At 38.6% G+C, this 25,681-nt stretch overlaps 1 protein-coding gene across 9 annotated transcripts in view; it reads right to left on the minus strand.

Annotated features, from left to right (window-relative positions):
• Positions 1 to 25,681, minus strand: part of LOC119904324 (target of Nesh-SH3) — a 52,567-nt gene that overhangs the window by 25,499 nt on the left and 1,387 nt on the right. For 2 of the 9 annotated variants that reach the window (XM_038720909.1, XM_038720907.1), the window contains exon 1: positions 3,529 to 4,009. In XM_038720909.1, the coding sequence (XP_038576837.1) occupies positions 3,529 to 3,637 (109 nt within the window). In that variant the 5' untranslated portion in view covers positions 3,638 to 4,009. Of the gene's footprint in view, positions 1 to 3,528; positions 4,092 to 4,731; positions 4,807 to 11,015; positions 11,134 to 20,739; positions 20,861 to 25,681 lie in introns of those variants that run through there. The other 7 variants (XM_038720903.1, XM_038720904.1, XM_038720905.1 and 4 more) reach the window with 7 other exon arrangements.

Consider the following 25,681-nt stretch of genomic DNA (forward strand, 5'->3'; position numbering starts at 1 on the left):
AGATATAAAAACGTGCATCTGTGCAGTATGTGCAGTTTTGGCATCGGCACCCTGATTTACTGTCTAACATTATCAAACCACAGATTTCTACCACTGGCAGTCACACTCCACTGTATCTCTCCTCTCTTGGCTCAAATGAGGAGGAGGACTGCGCTAAAGTAAACTCAATGAAAACAAATACACTGAGATCATCACATGACTTTTTCACTCACGCTGATGTGTGAACTAATGAACTATAAATATCTGAAGCAAAGCCTCAGAAAAAAAAGAAAGAAAACTTCGAAGAGGACTACAAGGCTTGTTTTGTTTTCAAAATATGCAATGGAAAATAACTTTTCCGCTCTTTGTTGAAATGAATGTGGTAATTCTGGTGGATGAAAGTGAAACAGAATAATGAAGTCATGTCAGTTTGTTTTGAGCAGCTGAGCTCTACACACTGTAAATCCCACTGACTAAATGAGGGTATAAACTCTTAATACTTAATACTGGAACAATATTTTGCTCTACAAGCCCCTGTATAACACATCATGCCTATAGAATCCATTAAACTGGCACACACACACACATTATATCGTGTGTGTGTGTGCATGGTGTGTGCATGGTGCCCTGAGTGATTTTACGCAGCTCTGGTGTACAGTATTTCAACCTCTCAGGTTTCTGTCGTGGAAGAGGAGAGGTGGAGAGGAGACTTGGCTTTCTGCACCGTGGATACAGAGACAGATGTTTTATTGCCCCTTGTTGAAACAGTCACCTTTATTTAAAGCAATGAAGTGTGAAAATCTCTCTGAGCCCCGTGCCAACCAGAGCACAGAGAGTTTGAAATAATTAGGCTGTTGAGCAAAGGACAGCTGAACTGGCCAATATTAGCTCTAATGGGAATACCCAGAGCCTGCAGACCTGGATAACTCAGCTCTCTGAATATCTACTGTTATCTAGCAGGAGCCTCTTTGATGCGGTTGTTCTCTGGAACAATCCCTTCTCTTAGGTTCAAAAGAGGCCTCACCTTGCAGCACAGCGGGACAGAGTCATGCCTGGGATTATACTCCCACATTTCCCCCCTACACACCTTGGCGGCTTCCATGCTAGTCCCTCCGCTCTCACACTATATATCCCTCCTGTCAGATTTGACGGAGCAACAGCTGTTTTCCCTTCCCCTGTGGCACCGCTCCATTGAAACCTTCTCCTCCTTCACTCAATCCCTGCCGTCCTATCTTTCCATCAAGTGCTTTGAATTCATCTGTGTTTTCCTCTAATCTCTGCTTTCTTGTATCTCCTTCCATATTTCCCTCTCATTAATCTGTACATGACATGTGGCTATGTTTTGTCTGGCTCAGCAGCAGTTTCCCGGCCATATATTGTCCTGAAGTGGGGTAGAGGTAAGTAAGTTCCTGATATATCACCTCATATACACTAAATAGTGAAAGAAAATGTTTGTAACATGTAAATGGGAATTAAAAGCCTTGGGAAGTACAGATCATCCAACAGTGTATAGACCTACCAAAGCTGACACATGTATTATGCCATAATATCTATGACACAAGAAAGCAAACACATGTCATTGCGTAATGTGTTTCATTCTAAAACAAGGGGCTTGGTCCAAGAAGAACAGAGATACAGACATTTAACTCTCCTCCCAAAGCAAAAACACACACCGCCCCTTTAATCTAGCTCCCAAAGCTGCACATTGAGATTTGTCGGCATGCCAAGTTAAGCCAGCAAGTTACGCACTGGAAGCAGCCCTTTCCATTGTACTTACCTCTTCATACAGACTCCAGTGTGCTCACCTCAAATCACTTTTACTACCATCAAAGTCTTCAAAGGACACCCAAGTTTAACTCCCAAATTGAGCAGAGTCAGACGGAAAGCCAGAGTTCACTGTGCATGCAATTGTTGTGTGTGTGTGTGTGGAAAAGGCTTGTGGAAAATTTGCTGTTTTCCAAGAATGTCGTGAGAATCAATATGCTATAATCTACTTATTAAAGTGAGTCTGTTTATGGTTTCCTTTATTGGCACTTTGGAAGACAGAACACTTCATGTTGGAGGTAAGGGGTTTGGGTGCCCTAACACAAGTTGTCTTCTTGATACAAATCTCGTAATAGTGATTTAGTTTGTTAGTGTTAAAGATGTTGCAATAATCTCCATGTTGCTGTTGCTATTTTGGAAACATTTCTGACATATGTGGCTTGCGCTGGCAAGAAATTATGTGTGTGTCTGTGTTTAATTTTAAAGACTCTTCAGGTGGTTTGATAAAATCCCTTAATCAGAGCTGTAATATGTTTAAAACAAGAAAAAAAAATTGCCTGAGGAATGAATGAAATAATTAGCTGGTTTATGAACTCATCAAATCGTCTGCATGGTAGGCACAGTTCCAGGAAAGCCATCCCATTAGGTTGTCTACAAGTCTAACCCCTGACCCCCAACCTGGAAACACTTTCGTTAAAACTTGAGAGCAGCAACTGACCTACTTTGCTATGCTTCTCACCTCATTTCAGGGAAATGTGGATAAACCACAGGGATCGTAAAAACAGTGCTTCCTAATCGAGGCAGTTCGAAAGCCTGACAGGTGTCTCAACAGAGGAAAGCTGATTTTCCTTTTAGGTTTAGGGTTCAACAGCATTTTACAATGTCAGAAGTCAGGATCAAATGCATATAATGAATATGTATCCCTTCAAATCCACATATTGAGAGGGGCACAATTTATATTGCTTTTATCACACTCAGTGCACAAACAACATGACTTAGACAAATGTCAGTCCCGCAATATATGAATAACATAATATCTAAGAACTAGAAAGAATTAAAATGCAGAATAGGGTACATTATCCAGCAATTTTGCTAAATATTATTATTATTATTTGCTATATATAAACAAATATGGCACATTGCCCACGTTGCACTATACTTGTGTACTGCATTAAAGAAAATTGCACAATAATAGGGCATAGCTTGCTTTGTTGTCTGGACACAGAAAACAAGTTTGTGAGGAACACAGGGTAGAGTTATGTGACAAATGTGGTATTCGGGGTTGTATCAAAACGTTTTGCCTTTACTTATCTGCATATTTCAGCCACTTTTAATCATCTATTGCTCTGTATGTGAGTAATTAGGGATTTGTGCACATAAAAAGCTTTTTTCATGATGTTACAAACAATGTGTCGAATGGTATCCATCACTCTGCTAACTTTGTAGCAAATTGTCTCAATATGGCTACAAAACTATTTCTCTTGTCATTTGTCCTAGAAACAAATATCCGTCTTTCTAACTATGACATATTATCTTTCGAAGCGTATCCCAGCATGCATTTGGCAGAAGGCAGAGAAAGACCATGGAAAAGCCATCAGTGTATCACAAAGCTAACATAGAAAGATGTTAACTTTCACTTGCAGGGATCCTACAACTACAAGCAGAGAAGACCATAATGACCAAACACTGGTTGACTCAACAAATACATCACTTCACATGCAATCAATAGTGTGTCCTGATGTGGACGTCTTAGTGGAAGACAGTAACACTGATGTTATCACCTACCTCTGCTCCTGCGGGGAGTTGAGGGGCCAGATAGAACTATCCCAGCGATGAAGACCATGAGGAGAAGGACCAGAAAGCTGTGTGAATGTTGCTGCATCACCGTCATCATCTATGCTGTGGTTGACTCTGAGTCTCAGGTGTAACAAGCTGCTGTGATCTGAATGAGCTCAGTTCAGCTCAGATATCTGACAACACGAATGAGACACAGAAATAATATTATGTCACTCAGCGTTACCGCGCTGATTGAATTAATCTATTGGTAACAGATTGAGTTTAGTGTGTGCTGCAGCTGCAGGAGTCAGGCTGGAGTGGCTGGACTACTTCTCTGATCTGGTGGCTCTCAGGACTAGTGCAGCTCACTAGACTGGACTTCTGGATGCAGCAGGCTGCTCCTGCACCATCTATACCTCTATATTGGAGGGAGGGGAAAAACAGAAACACACCCACTCCCATCTCTCCTTCTCTTTCTCTCTCTCTCTCTGTCTCATCTCACACTCTTTTTCTCTAGAAAAGGAGTGAAAGTTTTCTCCAAGCTTCCCGCCCTCCTCAGTCTCTTTTTTTCTCTCTGTCCAGTCTAGTGTGTCCCCAGCAATCCTACTTTTAATCTGCAGCAGTCTTTTGACACTTTTCATTGTTATTATTCTCTTTCCTTTCTTTTTATAGCTTGTCTCACACAGAGAGTTTACATGTACTCTAAGATCCTGGTTTTGATATTCTGCATATAACATTTACATGGAACTTGAGAAATCTGGTTATTCATATCCATGCATACATGATTCAAATAGTATCCAGTATCCACCAACCCTAACACCATACAAAAATGTCAATATTGGACAATTTCTGCAAAATCCTGGATTAGGTTCATCGCCAGCATTTTTTTAATTCTCACTTTATACAATATGGTATGGTAAGGGTTATGCAACTAAAACTAAAGATCTTGGTTATAGCTAATTAAAAAATTTGCATTAATAAAGTAAACTCCGGTATGACGTGCTAATGGATGGGTGTCATTATATCCACACTTTTACTTTCTGCTTTGCTGCATGAAGGCCACAATACTTCTTGTATTGACACTGAATGTTGACATACATCATGAAGTGTATAATTGTTCATTATGAGTGTATTTCCAAGGATACTGGGCTGCTGTGTGGAGGTATGTCTTTAACTCCTTGACATCTCAACCACTCTTCTGTACTGACTTACCTCAACAGTTGGGGATGAACTTTTGTCACTTTGTTTTCTGGTTGCCTGGACTGTAGTTACCAACAGCTTCTCCATCTGGTCAACAGTAATTCAACATTAGAGTGACAATATAATTTGTATGTTACCAGTGTTAAAGCAAATAAAAATGAAAACCTTTAGAGTGATGTAATAAAGTCTTATCCTGGTTCTTGTGTACACACAAATCCTGGGATACTTCAGAAAAACTAATGAAACCTGGGATATTGTGCACCTGTGAACACATACACATTGTATTGGTGTGTGCATACATAAGGGTTTTATAATTGCTTACTTAAGTTCACTCTGTTATCTCGCTCACAAACACACACATATACACACTAGAGCTGCAACAATTAGTAAATTAATCTAATCATCTAATTGTTTTGTACAGTCGACTATTTTGACAATCCATTAATCATTTTGAGTCATTGTTTAAGAAACAAATTCCAAATTCTCTGATTTCAACTTCTCAAATGTAAATATTTTCTGGCTTCTTTTGTCCTCTATCACATTAAACTACATATCATTAGGGTTGTGGACAAAACAAGACATTTGATGATGTCACCTTGGGCTTTGGGAAACACTGATTGACATCTTTCACCATTTTCTGGATCAAACAACTAATCGATTAATCGTGAAAAATAATTAACAGGCTAACCAATAATGAAAATAATCGTTGCAGCCCTAATCCACTCACACAGCCATGCCTTGTATATCTTTAATTTCCCAGCCCCCTAACCTAATCTCAATTTAAGCCTGCTTCTGAAATTGAATAAACGTCCTCAGAAGTGAGGCAAGTCCCTGTTGCATGAGAGGGCTTCCAGATTTGGATCCCCACAATGCCATACAAACAAAAAGCACACACTAAACTACAGGGTAACTGAAACAGTCATATAAGCTGTGTGTATCCAAAAAGTTATGTGTGCACGGGGTATGCCTGCCATCATATTCCATGGAAACAATGTCTCTCATCATCCCATCTATAAATACTTTCTTCGCCAATGACAAAAAACACATTAACATCATGTGCACCACAGACCAACTGACAAAACAAGCCATTTGCAGCCATGTGTCTCACATTCACACATGACTTTTTAGGTGCATCGCAAATACATGGTGACAACAATGCATCATAGGCTTTCTTTGATCTCAGACTCACAGTTTATCATTGTTTACAGCCAACGGGTTCAGTTTTTGCGTGTGTGTTTCGTGCAGCCAGTTTTAGTCCTGGTCAGCCAAAACTCTCAGCCAGAACTGGGCCTCAAGGACATGTATGTGCGTTTGTGCAAGGCACACACATGTCTGCTTGCACGTGCATGTGTGTTCTCCAACATCTCCACCCTCCAATGCAGTTGATCATATCCCACATGTCATCACACGAGACAGGAAATGATATTGCGCGCCAGAGGAGGTGTGTCTCCTGAGGAAGTCCCTGAACAGACTGTTGCAGTGGAACCCCGGCCTTCATCACGCCAGAACCCATTAAACACAGTTGAATCATAGACTGCACTCTGTGAAAATGATGAAAAAAATTTATAAAAAAAGCTGTGGTTTAACCAGTGGGACTTAACCTGCTTTCACAGTGAGCTTTGTTTGTCTATGAAGTCACAGTATCACTGGGATGAAGGGAAACATGGCAGATAAAGACAACTGCAATTAATGATCTTTTATCAGCTTTCATTTTATCTCATCATCTTCACGTCCCTAGTGGTGGAAAGTAACTAATTGCATTCGCTCAAGTACTGTAGTTAAGTACAAGTTTGAGGTATGTGTACTTTACTTGAAAATGCCCATTCTATGCTACTTTTATACTTTTAATCCATTAAATTTCAGAGGGAAATATTGTACTTTACTCACTAGATGTATCTCACACATTTAGTCACTAGTTACTTTTCAGATTAAGAATTTACTTGTAAAAAGCTTATAAAATGCAATGCATTGTTAAAAATTAAAGCAGTAGTTCCCAATTTTTTTGGTTTGTGACCCCTCCAGATGTCTGCGAGTTATTAGCAGTTCTACCGAAGACAGATTTCCCCTTTAAACTTCTCAGATGGTTTCATTTATGTTATTGCTTGAGGTCCAGAATGGTAAAATAATTCAAATTTTTTACACGAACAAGGGGAAAAACCCTGCAAAAAACAGGGTTGGTGGTGACAACAAAAGACAACAGAAAATATACACCAATTGCAGAAAGCAAAGACACCAGCAAGAGAAGCAATAAACAGCAGAGAATATGCCTGTCACAGAATGCAGTTGTTACTGAGAGTGGGACGCCACGCCATCACACCTACCTTTAAAAAAAGCAGTTTGGGATCCTTTTCACATGTTTAAGACCTGTGAGTTGTTAACAGTCCCACCAAAGAGACATTCTTCTCAAATATTATATATATATTAATATTTAATTGAAATAACTGTTCTAGGATCAAAAAGGTAATAATCACACCATGCTGACAAAAACTGGTGAGTTTCAATAAAACGATATAGCTAACGTTTAATATACGAGACCGTTACCTAACGTTTGGCTAACCGTAGCTACAAAGTTGCAAAAATGTTGACAATAACTATAACAGCTGTTAACGCTGGTGTTGAAAGAGCTGTATGAGTCCTCCAAATTGGGATCCTAGTTTGGTGTTCAAGGTCTGGTTCAAGTTTTGTAGAGAATTTGAAGAAAGAATGACATTCAAATCTTTACTCTTTAACCAGTTGAGTAGGGTCGTATGGTTTTCCCTGTTCTGAAAAAGGCTTTTTGCTATCTCCTCCTCTTCTTCTTCAATGACCATAAATTCAGCCACTGTCTTATATCAAATTTAAGAGATTGGTATGGGTCCCTTAAAATTTTTCTGAGGAAATAGTTACTAAGGACCTTCTAGCAAAGCAAAAAGGAATACTCCTTTGATGAAAATAAAGGGGCCACTGTCCCCTCCATTGATTGGACAGAGGAATTTGAAATGAATGGGCAGTAGGATACGAGGAAAATCTGCGATGTGCGATAACATTTTTCAATTTTGCGAATATGACAATTAGGGCTGCAACTAACGATAACGTTTATGAACAATTTATCTGTCAAGCATTTTTTACAGTTAACCTGTTAGTTGTTTGTTCCATAAACTGTCAGAAAATGGTAAAAAAAAAAAAGGTCAATCAGTTTTCCCCAAAGCCCAAAATGATGTCACTCAAATGTCTTGTTTTGTCCACAACCCAAATATATTTAATTAGTTACTCCATTAGCGGAGTAAAATATTCACATTTGAGAAACTGAAATCAGGAGAATATTTACACCTTTTTTAAAAAGTTGCTCAAAACAAATGATTATAAAAATAGTTGGCAATTAATTTAATAGTTGACAACTTATCAATTAATTGACTAATCATTGCAGCTCTAATGACGATATGACTAAGCGAAAGAGTTACACTACATACATACAGCTTTCGTATTAACTTGTTTGTAACGTGCTATTAGCCGAGTTAGCATGCTGTGCTTGTGTACAACCAAAAGACTGTGTACAGAGCAAATACAAATTTTGCTATCTACATGTTTATGTTTATGCTTGTTGAACAGGTGTATTGATAAAGTTTGTTTGTTTTTTTTATTTCACATACAATTGTAATTGTCATCAACTCGAGCTGCAGCTTGATAATAAGTCTTTTGCCCCGGGCCTGTTTAATACAGTCTTTTGCGATGTGTTTATTGCGCATGTTCATATCACAATGATGAAAATGTATTTGTCAGCACTATTGGGCAGTAAATAACACATGCCTTGCACCAATGTTCAGAGCTAAAACCTGTTAAAAAGACATGTAATAACCTATCTATCTACACATGGTTTTAAACCCCAGCAGATTTAAGATGTATTTCTTGAGGCATTCAGGATCCTTTTTTGAGTGCAGGTGAGATTTTCAGGTCTTTTCATCACCAAGTTTGAATGCAAATTTGCGCTTTTCATTACTGCCACTCCACAGTTATTTCAACACTTTCTGTTCAATTCATATCAGGCTAGAAATGAATCAAACCCATCATTAAATGCCTTCTTTAATCAGTGTGCCGTCCTCCTTTTCTTGCTCTTGCAGCCATGGTGCTTTTCAGGCTCTTCTTTCTTGCCTCTGGGTTTGTGACAGAGTATTAGAATAAAGGAGTATGCGTCAGGGCACGATGTCCTCACTCTGCTTCGGTCATTTGCCATTCTTTTCCTTCATTTCATTACTATTCAAGGCATGATGAGCTCCACCTGCCAACATGGGCCACGCAGCCGAAAAACTGTGTCAGGGATGGGTACCAAAGAAAAATGGAGTGGTCTTACACACTCATACATCACTTTATATGTATGTCAGTTTCCATAAGGTAGATGATACTTAAGGAAACAATAGGATTTTCTCCTTCTCATCCACAGGCCAATAACCACTATGCTCCCTGAAGAAGGATCACTTTTACTCAGGTGGAAAAACACTCACTCAAACAAAATCTTTCTTAATATGGAAAGACATGTTCAAATTTTAAGATCACTTTTTTTGCATCCTCCTTGATTTCTTCCTTCCAGTAGGTGCAGGCGATTGGAAAACGTTTGCTGCTGTGGCCAAGAGCAGAAGGTCTTTCACAACTCAGTCACTTGGACTGGTTGTGATTTTGAGTATGGAAAAAGACAATAATTTAGATCTTTTTCCACTCACTTTTTCCAATCTACTGATGCCATGAACAGACTGGCTTATTAAGTTACAGACTTCCACACCAGGTCAGAGCCGTTTGAGGATGAAAATGTTGCAGACATTAAAAGACTCAGATGGATACATCTCGTACTCTACTTCATACCATGCCATAGAAATCACACTCCTCTGTCATCACTATGGCACCACACTGCTATATTATAACCTCTATTCTGATTCATATTTTGAAGGAAAGCCTCTGACTTCTGACCCTGCTCCATTTTTGGATATTTATTATGTGCCTGTCAAGATGTGTGGTAGTGCAGTAAGTCTGGTTTTCCTGCCAGATAAACAGTTTCTGCTCTGCATTCTGTAGCAAAGTGGAAAATATGATGTATGAAATATTCTTCCAAATATTCACGCAGTTTCTCAGAGGTCCACATATGCATCCACTATGTGCACACACTCTTTCTTTATCACGTGTAGATAACAGCAGCCTAACCTCACTCTGTAGTGTTGCTGATAACAACATTAAGTCATAAATGTCAAAAACACAGCAATACCTGGATCCACCCAGAGAATGACTTCATTGCTGATTATTTTAACAGTTGTTGTTGCTCAGATGTTAAAACTTCACATACTCACAGAGAACAGGTGAACAACATATGTGCATCTTTCCACATCTGCCAAAACCTACATTACAGACCATTCTTGATCGGTATGTTCAAAATGTACACATCTAGACAACAAGGCGAGGACCAACACACAACGACAACATGATGACGTTTGATAGACAGGCCAGTGTTATTGCCATGTGTCAATCAGCAAAACTTTCTTTCTGGAAAGCCATGGGAGACAGCAGTGTTGTGGATGATGAAGCAGAAGGATTTAGTGGAAGTACAGAGAGAAGAGACAAATATAATTCACCCACTCTAAATTTGTCTCAGAGAGCAAAAGAGAGTGACTAAAATCTCAATGTGGTTCTCATTTTCTGTGCCGTTGTCTGTGCAAGCGCGCATACTTCATGTATGCGAGTGCACTTGTCACGATGGATCCTCCATCTGAAAGATAAATAACCACATTACATGGGAGGATCAGGCATACAGCTTAGAGCTGACAGCAGATAGGATACTAAGACAAATCCAGAGGCATTAAAGGGTAACTTTGGTATTTTTCAACCTGGACCTTGTCTTCCCATGTTTTTGTGTCCATATGACTAGTAAGATGCAAATTACAAAAAAAAACGCATGTCATATCATAAAAGAACAAAAAAGCAGTCTCAATCATTTCATCAAATTCGTGGGGAAAAAAGTAGAGCAGAGAAATAGTTCTGTTTTGTGAATAAGAAGAAAAGTATGCATAATAACAAAACAAACACAACTTGAGGCTCAATGAGGTGTGTTAATAACCACTCAACCATCATATATTACAATATGGACTGCATTCTCCATGATTCCACTAGTCCATTAAGCATCTAAATGCAAAACACAGACCAGTCAAACAGGGAAGATCCTTGACAATAGTTAAAACAGCAATACTTTCCGTAACACATTTATGACTAAAATCACATAGCAGATGCACATTTTGCTAAAGTCATTTTCAGGCCCTGACACACTGAAAACTACTCACCACTGACTCCTTGCGAGTAAAAATCCAGCATCAAGTTAAGCAAGTTAAGACGCATTTTATAAAATAATGTTTTATGGTGGAACGATTGCAGGCTTGTAATGTACACGAGTGCTGCTGAAAGGGTCAGTGTGCACACAGCGAAGCAAACACAGGCGGCCTTCAGAAGCCAACAGATAAATAGTTTAGATGCTTTTGTACACAGTGCGCGTCTACTCGCTTCATTCCTTCCCTGCATTTCATCACTTGTGTTACTGTGAAAGCTAACACCGCACTTTTGTCTCCAGAAATAAAACAAACACTGCAGGATGACATTAGTACAAATGCTATGGTATCTGTTGTGTCACACAGGAAAAAATTTGGATGACAAGTGAATGCTACTGGAGAAAAAATGTAAGTTTAATGTATTTTTAATGCTTTCTTTCAATCACAGTGACATATCGCCCCATGCTAAGTTAGGCTAGAGAAATCTTGAAATAGGGTATGGCCTGTCACTCGACGACAGGAAAATAAATTATTAGAAAAGAGGTTCAGCAACTGGGGGAGGGAGAGAGGTAGACAGACAAAAAGAAAAGGAGGAGGCACAACCTCTGATTGAAGTGAGTTTGTTTTCCTGGCTTGGTAATATGATTATACTAAAGCCTTCTTTGGTCTCGGCACTGTCTTTGTTCCTCCGGGTGATTAAGACAAATAAACCATGGGATCAAACTAAGACAGGCTCTGGAAGACAGAACGGAGGAAGACAGGAGAGATTTGAACATTTAGTACAGCCCAGCTCAGTAGGTGAAAGCAAATGGGAAGGCAGTGCAGTGGACTGTAGAAAACAATCACCCACACCACATCACATAATTTCACACTTACCGAACAGAATACAGAACGCTACAATTTGCAGTAAATGATGCAACAGCCTGAAAATCATCATTTGACAATTTCAATAGAAATTAATTTCTACTTCTTTCCATTTTACTATCCCATCATTTGTCTGTTAAAACATCTGGACTGTGAAGTAGAAAAAAAGGGCTCTTCCAATGAAAAATTTACCTGGATTTGAACCAGAGTAAATCAACATGTGACAGATGATAAAGCAAGAGGCACTATTAGTAGGGTTTGTTCACAATCACCCTCTAACACTCAGCGCGGATGCAGACTGAGGTCTGGATGTGATGAACCCGATCAGCACGAACACTGCTGCATATTGTTTTAAGTTCCAAAAGTCTGTGCAGAGCAGCATGTGAAGTGAATCTCAAGGACATCTGATGATGAGCCAGTAAAGCAAAAACGTTCCTGTTGCAGAGGGATATCCTTGAAGTGACAGGGAGACTCATGAGCCAGAGGTCTGTGGTTGTTTACGGTTTTCAATCTCCCCTAATGACAAAAACACTCCATTCTCATTCACATGTACTCACATGGAGAGCAAATTTCCTGCTCTGCGGGGAACGATTACAAATGATACAAGCTGGAGAAGTATAGGCTTCTACACAGAGACGCAGAGCCTGTGACTTGATGCATTTGGAAAATTTTCAACATGAAATGATAACTTATCGGCACCACCCTACAGCTTCACAAGTCCTTACACAAAATGCAAATGGATGTGTGCGACAGACTGACAGGAAGGGCAGGCATTCAGGGTGCGTTAAATACTTTTCTTAACTCCCAAGTGATGACTTTTACCATCGTCCAAAGACCTTTAAAGGAGAAAGACTAAATATAAGAGCTGTCCCACATCATGCCGTGGAAACCCAGAGCTGAGGGCAATGGTACTTAAGTTATTATTAATTCTAAGTCCATAGAAACAAATGACATGTTGATGGTTTTGCATGTTTTAGCCCATTTACTGCTGTTTTAATTTCCAAAGCACACCATAAGGTTTTTTTAATTGATTTTCCTAACTTCCAGGAAGCCATTGGTTTAACTTTGCAGAGACTTTCAATTTGCTTGAGATGCAATCCATCAAAAGGAACATTTTGTCGCCGTTTGTCATCCTAGTTACGTTATTCGGTGTTAATTAGTTTGTTTGCAGATTTAAAAAAAAAAATGTTTCTTGGTGGTGAACTCAAGGACACTGTTTTGACAGTCAGCTGCTGAACAAAAAAGTTGTACATATAAAACAAAGTCCATATTATTCAATTCACAAAATCAACATTTGCTATAAGAAAACAAGAGAGGAAATGTATAACCCATATTCACTGCACACCGGTCTTCCTTAAGGCTAAAAAAACAAAATCACACATACAGAAAATTAAGTACAAGCTTCAATTTACTTATTGTTTGTATTGTGGGTTTTATATTCGGACAGTGTTCTTATAACAAGTAGGAGTTCATTCATTGTCAAGAATAACAGTCAAGAAGAAGGGAACACAAGTGAAAACCATCAGAGATTCCTGGAACGAAGCCTAAACGCGCACAAAGGCTTCCAGCAAAGAGTAGAGAAGATAATCTATACACACCTGCAAGGCTCCCACAGTAAATAGAAGTAGCATAGGCTGTAGTGAACTACAGATAACCTGACATCATGTGCAGCATGTGGGAGATATTCTCCATGGCAGCAGTCAGGGCCAGGTCTGTAATGACCATGCTAATGCCTGATTGCGTTTAATTTGATACAAATGAGCACATTATCCAGCAATTTACCAGGAGCAATTATTACATGATACCTCACTTCACTTCAACGGGCTATTATGACTGGCATGTCACATCAGACACAAGTGTCAATAGTGAGTTGGGATTTTTTTTTAACCTCTCTTTCTGTCTTTCATGGGATCAGATCCTCTCTGCTATGGCAAGGAGATGTGCTGCTGGTGTAATAAACTGTGATTCCCTGAAAAACTGCTGAAAGATTCCTGACAGAAACAGGCCAACATCTAATTGGGCCTGGAGAAGATGGAAGTTCTAACTCTTAACTCTTTTTTTATTATCCATCTCTGTGTTTCCCATTAAAATAGTTTCCAGCCACTGAAAAGAGGATTTGAAACAGCCAGCCTCAGGTAGTACCTGCTGGAGAGTTTGCCAGACAGTTGGACTGAACTCTAGACCCTGGTTCTGGATTTAGACTCTTTCCAATAACTCTTGAACCTTTCAGCCGATACCATTTATTTATTTTATTTTCATTCTGCATGTAATAGCTCTGTTTTCCAGAAAATTTGTGGTATTGTTGTCAAAATCATAAAGATTCTGAATCATATGCATCTGTTGTATCAAGAGTTTGTTTGCTCGAGGCTGAAAAAAACAAGCTTAACAAAAGCAACTCAAACAATAGTCTCGCCTTTGTTATATCCACTTTCACTTGTAATCTTCTAATTTTAATCAAATCTAATCTAATTAATCAAACTTGCTGTAGGCTTTGAATTTAACCAACCTATTAGTCACTAAGGTAAGAGTGAGCCAGAAAGCCACATGTGTTATGTGTGAAATAAGACATTTGACTGAAGAAAAAATGTATAACAAAGAAGCTCCATCTGTACGGGCACATGATTTTTATCCAGCTGGAAAACTTCTGTCTGGTTGAGAAGAATTATACTTAGGACCATCTTGTGTACAATTTTGAATCCCCTGTAACAAAAGAATTGCCCCTCGGGGATCAATAAATTATTTCTGATTCTGATTTCTGATTCTGAATCCAGGGAATGGCAATCCAAAGAGACACTAAGTTTGGGAGATACTCAATGAAAAGTTGAAAGGTATAAACCATAACAATAAATCAACAGTATTTTAAAAAGCCAAGCATGTCCAAAACTTTATTTTAAAATACATTTGATGAATTAATTAAAGGTAATGTTAGTGAACATTGTTAGTGTAGCTAACCAAGACAGCTAGAAAGTCCCTTAGTTACTAACATTTTGCTGTAGGATTGAGCATGCTGTGCTCACACCATGTCAGCAAAATCAAGTTCCCTCATTACTCCAAGATGGTTACCTCCATTGGCAGCTTTTTAGTAACACCAGATATATGGAATATAAGCTTAAATTTCACCTATTCTATTGTATCACACGTAGCCTTGTATTAACCAGTAAAACCAGACACAAAAAAGCTACATTTTAATTAGCTGAATCGCCTCTATTAGTTTAAATATTGGATTTTATTTACACGTAACTGCCCGCAATTAGTGGCTTTGTAGCCATTTTCTTTGCCAAGAGAGCGATCCTGTAGTTGCATGGCATGAAATTGACCTCAGTGGACCCTAAATGATGATAAAATGAATGCAAAACCAAAACCATAAGCAGGAAAAATAACTGAAATCAGTAAAGTTCTGAATAAGGAAACTTCTGACCTCATTTAATCATTTATCCTGTAAGAATTAAGATTTCAATACTCAGATCTTTTTGTTGTGTTTACACATATTTTCCTCCTTTACTCTCAGTCCTCAGTTTTGTTTTCAGTTCAACCGTGTTGTTCTTACTGCTGAGGCCAATAAATAATAAAACTAATGTACATTTACGGTATATAGCTGGTTCCTGATTAAGGAACCTTCATAAAAGCTTTGGGAGAAGGACGAAACTATACATACTTGTGTTTTTGAAAATTGATGAAGTGCAGTATGTTTGATAGCCAAGCCATAAAGCTAAATTCACTGATGTGAACGTGAATTTCTGAGCTGTATTAAATTGCTTTGATTCCAGTCCTTGACACGTGGGAGAGACGCCCCGTCTGGACAATGACTGTTGAGGCCATAGACGGAGAAAAGAGCAAAGACATCCAGGTCTAATTGTGAGCAGGTGACCAGCAGGCAAACTGTGGACAGATTGGAAAAACTGCCCCCACTTCCAAATGCCACGGTCACCCCAACTGGCCCCTCTCCCTCACAGGCCTTTTTAATTTTCCATAACATTCCTTAATCCACCTGGTCAACTCTGCACACACCATACACAGACACATGCAAACACACAGATGCAAAATGCTTTCACATTTTGCCTCAAACCCTAATTATATTACCAGTAGATGGATGTGTGTGGGCACCTTTTACCGAAGCATGATGCAAAAGTGTGTCAACAAACAATGGAGGCAGATCCACAACAATGGGGGACAACCTAGACACAGGGGTCTAAGTTACATACACACATAGATGCATTGTGTTACACTATGCATGATACAACGTACAAGACTGTATTGTTTATCTTCAGTTGACAGGTTGGTGTAAGCCACAATCTCTTGATTACACACTGGTTGAAAAGCCTTGAAAGAATTGTTTGGGCAAAGGACCATCTGGTTTCCATATGCCTTTCAAAAACAACTTTTACTATTGGCTGAAAACCAAAAAATATCAGCATTGCTAAGATCAGCAGTTGGCCGAGGTGCTCGTCAGAGCCCTGTGAGCTATTAAAAGACCCAACACAAAGATGGATGTGTGCTGTTGTGCCCAAAACTTTATTTAAAATGAGTGTAGCTGAGCTTTAAAAAAATTGTGTATATTATAATAGTGCATATGATCTTACTGTGCAATATTTAATACATATCAAACTACAAAAATCAATAAAAGTATTTATTCTATTACTCAGACATTTTACTGAGAGTTAGTGGAGAAGATTGACACAACTCTCATATCTGTCCATTAAATATAAAGCTACAGCCAGCAGCTGGTTAGCATAGCTTAGCATAAAGACTGCAAACAAGAGGGAAACTGCTAGCCTGGCACTGTTCAAAAGGTAAAATCTGCCTACCAGCACCTCTAGTACTCATTAACACCAATAAACACATTATATCTGGTTTGTGTAATCCATACAAAAAACAAAGTGTAAAAATGACACATTGTGGTTTTACAGAGGATTACCCTGAGGTTATGTGTTATGTTTTGGAGTCTCCGCTGGTTTCCTGGCAAGTCACTGCGCCCTGGGCCAAGAACACATAATCTGACACATAATTCCCAGTAAAACCACAACGTGTCATTTCTACATTTCAGTAGGTGGATTTTGTTACTTCATTTCCAAAGGAATGTCCAAAAAATGTCAGACTATGCCTTTAAATAAGTAAAAATGATGTGCCTTTACTGTGAGATAATCTGAACTGTTCAAAGTCAATAGAAAGGTTTCAATAATCAGATTGCTTTGAAATGTAAAGTGATCTCAACTTATTTTAATACATTATTCCTATTTTCCAGAAATCTCTTGAAACACAAAGATTAATTGAAATCAAGCAATTGTCACTTGGTTCAGGTACATGCTTTGAATATGAGCATTCCCTCTCTGGTTTAGCCAGATTTGTCCTCAAAGTCATCACAGACCCCATTAGGTGGGAGATGTCATGTCACCCCAGCCAGTTGGACTTGAACACAGCAGGAAATGGGCCAGGTTACAATGTATTTTAAGATTTTTAAGCCAGTGGAGAAAATAAAGTAGATGGGGAGAAGTTAAGATAAGAATAGGCGAAGGGAATCAGGTTACACAGAATGAAAAGAAAACATGGAGATCTGGGAGGAAAAATCTAGGTGGATCAAGACATTCTTTAAAAGGACTATTATAATCGCAGATACTTTAAAATGTGTTCTCCTGTGGAGTTCAGAATGTTATGCCTGCTTAGATTGGAAAGAAAGCCACTATTTCCTCCTCAAAGCATTGTTTATCTTAAACAAATCGCTGTCGATCACAGATATGATGAGAAGCACCTCAACAAAAGGGCCAAGCAAAACAGAGGGACTGAAGCACACCAGAGCTGATACAGAAACAGATGTACAAAATCTGTTCTTTGCCTTACCCCATCCCACTGCATTGCAACCCAAGAGACATCAAATCCCTTGTCAATCTGTTGGAGAGACTGGTGATGATCAGCCAGAAGTCTGTTATTTTCCGTAGGGCATATAGATATGCCATGATTGGTCGAATCATCGATTAATTGTCAACTGCTAAATTACTTGCCAACTATTTTGATAGTCGATTAATTGCTTTGAGTCCTTTTTAAAAGACAAAACGTCCAAATTCTTTAATTTCAGTTTACCAAATATGATTGTTTTCTGGTTTCTTTGCTCCTCTATGATAGTAAACTCAACATATTTGGATTGTGGATAGAAGAAGACATTTGAGGACGTCACCTTGGGTTTTAGGAAACACCGATAGACATTTTTCGCAATGTTCTGAACCTAACAACTAATCAAGAAAATATTTGACAGGTTAATCGATAATGAAATAGTAAATTGCAACCCAAATGACAAAGGAATTGTCTGAAATTTTGGAAAATGATTCGATTTCTTGAGGAGGGTTTGTTGAGAAGGTCAATACCACTGTCATGACTGTACTGTAAACATGAAACTGGAGCCAGCAGCCAATCAGCTTAGCTTAGCACAAGTACTGAAAGCAGTGGAAAACAGCTAGTGAGGCTCTGTCCAATGGTAAAAAAAATCCACCTGCTAACACCTCTAAAGCTCACTAATTAACACGTTACATCTTGTTTGTTTAACAATAGCATAACTACTTTACTTGCTTTCATTGACCGAGTCTTTGTTTGACTTCAGTTTTCATGAAGGAGAGGACGCAATATAAGTTGATGGAAAGCACCAAGTGCCTTAAAAGCATCAGTTTGGATCTTTTGGTTGATCTAGTACAGCAGGCAAACAGGACTTTGTAAAACGTAACTGTTTTTCAAAAGCTTAATTTTGTTGCACTTGTGATGCAGGTATGTACAATGTAGGATTAGACTTTAGCCACACATTAAAGGTGCAATACAGAGTGGTTTATGTTCTGCAGGTTTACGCAAACTGAGATGTTTTTACTTGTTTTAACACACTAACTAAAAGCAGGGTAAATTTTTCTATACATCACACCATCCAGGTTTTAAGATTGACTCCCTGCCTTCAGGCACCCACTGTTGTCCATTAATTTCAGCACGCAATGAAAGGTTTACTTGAGATAGCCACTCAATCACACAGGACAATTTCTGGCTTTCTAGCTTTAGTTTTTTGCCAAAGTAACACTGACGCATGGTAATACAGTTGCAACCTAGGAATGTTTTGGAAAATCTTCCTTGAAAGTGCCTTCGAGGAAACTCCAGCATTACAGCACAAACACTAATGCAAAAAAGAACCAAAACCTGCATTATCCTTTTCCTGACATCAATGTTTGGTTATCGTTTGTCTTTACCACACACCGCCAAGCGTGATTTTTCAAATAAATCACTAACACAAGCTGCAGCATTGTAGCTTAAAAAACTGGACTTAATTTTTATTGTGATGGATTATGTTGGGGAAGTTTCTCGTCTCGCCAAGTGAATTATCATATTGCAGTGAAATTAGCCAGAAACCCATGGCTAAGTGTAAGACAGAAAATCTGCCTCAATCTTCTGGTATGCTTTAGAAAATGGTCAGTAGTAGTATTTGACTTTGCTTAACAAAATTAAACCGGTATGATCCACCTTGCATAGTATGCATAGTATTAAAAAATGGGCATCACTGATTAACAACTGTGGTAATTTAATTTATATAGGTCATCAAACAATATTTTGGTAATTTGTGGACTGGTTTTTATTTATTATTTTATTTACTGCAGATGTAAAGTACCTACTTCAAGCGTGAAACTGCTTGAGAGCTGTGAAAACAATGCTGTTTGACAGATTTAATAAAAGGAGAAAAAAGGAAAAAAGGCCCAAAAATCCCCCTCCCATCACTATTTCTCAACAAAAAAAAGACCAGCACAAAATGCCCACATGGAATACATAAACATATATCAAGTAGCATAATCATTGCTTCAAGATTACAGAGCAATACAAAAATCTGCTCAAAAGGAAAAACATTAATTAATTAGAAAGTTACGTGAAAACAAGTTTTAAAAAAGTTAAAAAATAATCTCAAAGTGGTTGTGTTTGGTTGAGTTTCTTGATGATGAACAGCCTGATGGTTTTGCTACTGTCTGCTCTTCAGAGACTCAAATTAGACAGTCCAGCTCCAAACAGAGGACCTCAGAGGGCTTTTGGTCCTCTCTGGTTTCTACACCTGCAAACTGTCACTTACACTATTTTCCTTTTCCACACAGTCTTTCTCTTCCAAATACTGCCTGGATGCTCCTCAAGAAAGAAAGAACGAAAGAATGAAAGACAGACAGACAGACAGACAGACACACACACACACGCCATGTGGTTAAAAATATAATTGGAGAACAGCAGCCAATTCAACACCATTTGTAACTATGCTAATAACTAAAAATCCAGGCTTAAAACAGAGCCTTTCTTAACAGTATGTCATTTGTTTGTCTATTTATCTAGATAAGGATGATAATATTTCAGTTTTTTAGTGCCCCCACCCACCCCCCCACCACCACCACCAATTCGACCTCGTGGCGTCCCTCAGGTCAATAACGTGAACAGCAGCCTGAGTTTGACTTTGATCATTTTTTATTTTGACTCCTATTTTAGACACTGTGATGTCACTGTGAGAGCACACTTGGGAATGATTGAGTATTGTTATTCCACGCAGAAAGCCGACCAAAAAAAAAATAAGGCAGGACGTTTGTGACTTTGATCTATATTTGTCCAGGATACTGTCTTGTCCTCATTAACAGCAGGCATGAAGCAGGCAGTTATGCAACAACAATGACCTCCAGATGATCACTTATGAACTCACAAAACCAACACTGTAAAATCATAATCTCATAAACAGAGAGCATTTATTTATCATAAGGGAGTAAGAACTCATTACTTTTACCTATTTCTAACATTTAACACTGTGACCACCAAAAGCTAACGTGAATGACATCTGTTTGTGAACTCTGTGGATCTGTTAGCAGCTTCTTCCCATCCTGAATAGGCTTACCTGTCCCTCACTATAAGCTGAGGTGTTGAAGGGCCAGAAGAGGATTCCCTGCAACATCCATTCCCTGCGAGGGACTATTTCTTTCCACCCGCCCCTGCTGAGGTCTGTACTGACGGAAGGTCTGGAACAAGACAGCTGAGATCATGTTTTTCACACTCTTGATTTAGCAGTTCCAGTGCAGTTATAAATAATGTCATGGAGTAAATGCTCCATTACGGCCATATAATAGCGAAGGGACATAATTGGAAACGAGAAGAAAACCAATAATCATTGTGCATTTTTTTATGTCAGTGGGGACAAAATCTTCATCCCATCAAATGTTTTTTTTTTTTTTTTTTTTTTTTTTACACGCACTGTCCCAGCCAATTAATGTAGGTTGAGTGTTTGCACAACACAACAACAATCACCAAAACAGAGGGATAACCAGCGCCAAACATCCAACTGATACTTGCTGATAAATAGCCAACTGGTTAGTGTTGCGCCAAAGAACCTAGTCTGAATCTACCCCTGATTAAAGAGAGCTGTTTAGACTTTAAGCTCTGGTTTTATCTTCAAACATGTCTTCCTGCATTGAGACATATAATATCAATCAATTTGATAAAGGAGAAACACCTTCTTGCAAGGTTGCTGCTTGAATATGTGGCTCTTCAGCTGAATTCCTCTTCTCAAGCTATTTTTCTGAATATATACAGGCCCCCTAAATACTGTGCAAACTTTTTTGATGACTTTGGTGAACTGCTGTCTATAATCTGTATTGACTTTGACAGTGTAGTTATTGTTGGTGATTTTAACATCCATGTTGACAACCCCCAGGACAGAGGGACTAAAGAACTGTGTGTTCTTGATAATTATGGACTGACCCAACATGTGACAGAGCCCACACACAATAAGGGGCACACTTTGGACTTAGTCATCTCCAAGGGTCTGAACATTTCCAAGGTTGTGATGACTGATGTCCTGTGTTTTCTTTGAGAGTGCTATCTGCGTGCACACAAATGTACAAACAGAGGTAATCACAAAATGGCATATCACTGAAAACACTAGTGAAAAATGTAAGGCTGAACGCAGGTGGCGGAAAACAAATCTCCAGGTTCATTATGACATCTATAAAGAGAGACTTCGCATTTATAATTTAGAACTGAGAAATGCAAGGCGGTCCTTCTTCTCTGACATCATCACCAAAAACACTAATAATGCACGTGCCCTGTTTGCTACTGTCGACAGGCTAACCAACCCTCCTGTGTCTGTAGCCTCTGACCTTCTATCCACCAGGGCCTGCAATAGATTTGCCTCCTTCTTCACAGACAAAATTCAAACAATTAGACAAGCAATCAGTGCCTCCATGTCAGTAACAGGATATGTCTTGTCCCTGTGTCTACTTAAAAACAATTCATATAGCATGAGACAATCTGATTCTATTAACCATAAAAACCTGGAGGACATAATACAACATCTGAAATCCTCTCATGCTGCCTTGATATTCTGCCAACAGGTTTTTTCAAAAATGTGTCTAAATGCATGGCCTCAGATCTACTACAAATTGTCAACATGTTTCTCCTCTCAGGTTTTTCCCCACAGGCCCTGAAAACTGCAGTCATTAAGCCACTCTTAAAAAAGAGCAATCTGGACAGTTCACTAATGAGCAATTATAGGCCCATATCAACTCTCCCATTTTTAAGTAAAATCATAGAAAAAGCTGTTCAACAGCTTAGTGCTTTCTTGGCACTAAATAAATGTTTTGATGTCTTCCAGTCAGGTTTTCGACCACACCACAGCACTGGGACAGCTCTTGTTAAGGTCTTCAATGACATCCATTTAAACACTGACAGTGGCAGAATTTCAGTCTTAGTACTATTGGATCTCAGTGCTGCATTCGACACGGTCGACCACAACATATTACTAGACAGACTTGAAAACTGGGTTGGACTTTCTGGCACAGTACTAAACTGGTTTGAATCCTACTTAAAGGACAGGGACTACTTTGTGTCTATAGGTAATCACACATCTGAGCTGACAAAAATGACGTGGAGTTCCCCAAGGCTCCATTCTGGGGCCTCTTTTGTTTAACATTACATGCTTCCACTGGCTCAGATTATGAAAAACAACAAAATATACTATAATTATGCAGATAACACACAGATTTACATAACCATTTCACCAGGGGACTATGATCCCATACGGGTGCTTGCAGGGGATATGTGGACTACTTGTGTAGTAGCACTCAACTCAATTAATTTCAAAAAATGTAATTACAAATTATTTTTATATCAAAATATTGAGACAGCTATGCCTAATACACCCTTTAAACAGTAATGGATAAAAGGTTGAGATAGTTAGCTAATAGTAATGGATAAAAGGTTGAGATAGTTAGCTAAAAGTAATTTACATAGTTAGCTAAAAGTAATGGATAAAAGGTTGAGATAGTTAGCTAAAAGTAATGGATAAATGGTTGAAATAGTTAGCTAAAAGTAATGGATAATATGGTTGAAATAGTTAGCTAAAAGTAATGGATAATATGGTTGAAATAGTTAGCTAAAAGTAATGGATAAAAGGTTGAGATAGTTAGCTAAAAGTAATGGATAATATGGTTGAAATAGTTAGCTAAAGTAATGGATAAAAGGTTGAAACAGTTAGCTAAAAGTAATGAATAACTAGTTTACATAGTTAGCTAGAAGTAATGGATAATACGGTTCAAACAGTTAGCTAAAAGTAATGAATAATATGGTTGAAACCGTTAGGCCTAGCTAAAAGTAATAGATAAAAGATTTAAACACAGTTAGCTAAAAGTGATGGATAAAAGGTTGAACTAGTTAGCTAGTTAGCTAAAAGTAATGGATAATATGGTTGAACAAGTTAGCTAAAAGTAATGGATAAAAGGTTGAACTAGCTAAAAGTAATGGATAATAGCAGTAATGGATAATACAGTTTAAACAGTTAAATAGTTATAGATAAAAGGTTAAAAATAGTTAGCTTTAAGTAATGGATAATAAGGCTGAAATAGCTAAAAGTAATGGATAAAAGGTTGAATTAGTGGGGGGGTAGAAATGCTTTTTTTCATTACAATGCCATAGGACCGTAAGTGTTTCCACTGCACACTACATTGGACAGCTCTGTATCGGAGCTAATGGCATTACACTCATCACACAGACACACACTAATTCCCAACAGGATAACTGCTCATCCAAGAACATCTGTGTGGTATAAATCACCCTCAGAGACGTTACCCCACAAACCACCAGGCCTCACAGTGAAAGAGAGAGAAGCCCTTGGCAGCGACCGCCAAGCAAGAGAAAGGAATTTAACTTTCACAAACTGTAATACATCAAATGTTAATTGCAAAAACACTGAAATTATGCTTCAAATGGGATTTGGGGATGAGAAGTAGAGGCAGGCTGAAAAATGTGGTGAGGCAATGGCAAACTGGAATCAACACCCCGTTATGCTAAATGTATCTCCAGAGGATGTATCACTGTGTAGACGTTAATCTGTCTGCCTTGGATGCTACTATGTAACCATGAATTATATGATGCACAATAGCAAGTCCAAATACTCTGCTTTGCTGGGAATTGGCTAATGCTCATCTATATCCTTGTTTTATATGCCATTATTAATAAAACTTACAACAATTACACTTAAGAAAGCTCTAAAAAGCCACCAGGAGCTACGTCTGGAAACGATGCTACTGAGAGTGGCCAGAGTGAACTAAAACAGTAATGTTTCCGGACAGAAAAATTCACTTTTCACTGGTCTGAGTGTTTAATAATGGGCCTGTGGCAATGACTACCAGGCCAGTAGAACTTGGGAAATGCTAATGATGACTTGCACACTCCTATCAGCCAGTGAACTCTTGGTCACCCATTACACGGACTACACTGCTGGTGAGGCACGTGGGATAAAAAGAGAGCAGTAATCCAGCCATGTGCCTTTTTTGATTCTTCATCCATCCGATTCGCTCTCTTCTTCCATCCTTCTCCCACAGACACACACCCACAGAACACATACTGGAGACATTAATGGGTCCATATTAGCTTAGAAAAAATACATAGTCATAAGATATAAAAGGAGTGACTGAAAGATAAAGAGAAGAAAGTGCTATTACAAAGGACAGAACGAGATGAAGGTGAGTATAAAATAATCATATGAATCCTTGGAAAGTCATAGACTACTTCCAATAAAATAAACATCTCATTTATTAAACCTGACTTGCCTCCAGACATAACAATGTGACATGATCTTTAATAACAAAAACCTTCCCGAACAGTAAAATCTTAACACAGAGCCACCTTCAGTGGTACCAACTTTCCAACAGCAAACATTTGAAATTCGTTTTCATTCAGCACAGGTAGAGGGATAAACTCCATCTTTTCTAAGCAGTTTCACAACCAGCTGGTGAGAGCCGGGGTTAGCATTTGCCACTAACTCTGTCATTTATCTGGTCATAAATCAGCAGACTTTTATATGACACTTTACAAGAGTCTGCACAGGCATGAGGGAATGAGCTGCAGATTTATTGAGTGATCAAATAACACCTCTGGAGGCTTATCAGTATCATTACATGCTGTTGTTGAGGAAGAGGCAGGAGGAGGGCCGGAAAAGATCTCTTAACTTACAGACCTTTAACTTATTGCTTTCATGACAGTGTCTTTCCAAAAAGTGGTACTCCTATGCAATCAGATGTCATAGGTTCATTCATCTCAAACAGCACTTGGAGGGTATCCAAACTACACTGGTTTCTAGACTTGAGACATAAGCTCTCTGTTGCACAAATGCACACACATGAAAACACACCAAGGGAAAAAATAGCCCTAAAAAGTCTTGGTTTCTTTTTAAATAATGCCTTCAATGCCCTGCTGTGTTGCACAATCAATTTTAACTCAAAATTGAGATTAATGTAGCTGTCATCTAAATGCAGACAAACAGGTACATGGCCCCCTTGTGGTTG

This window comes from Micropterus salmoides, unplaced genomic scaffold (assembly GCF_014851395.1).
Source record: "Micropterus salmoides isolate LMB-PRFRI ecotype aquatic unplaced genomic scaffold, ASM1485139v1 Ms_hic_scaffold_15, whole genome shotgun sequence".
Classification (NCBI taxonomy): domain Eukaryota; kingdom Metazoa; phylum Chordata; class Actinopteri; order Centrarchiformes; family Centrarchidae; genus Micropterus; species Micropterus salmoides.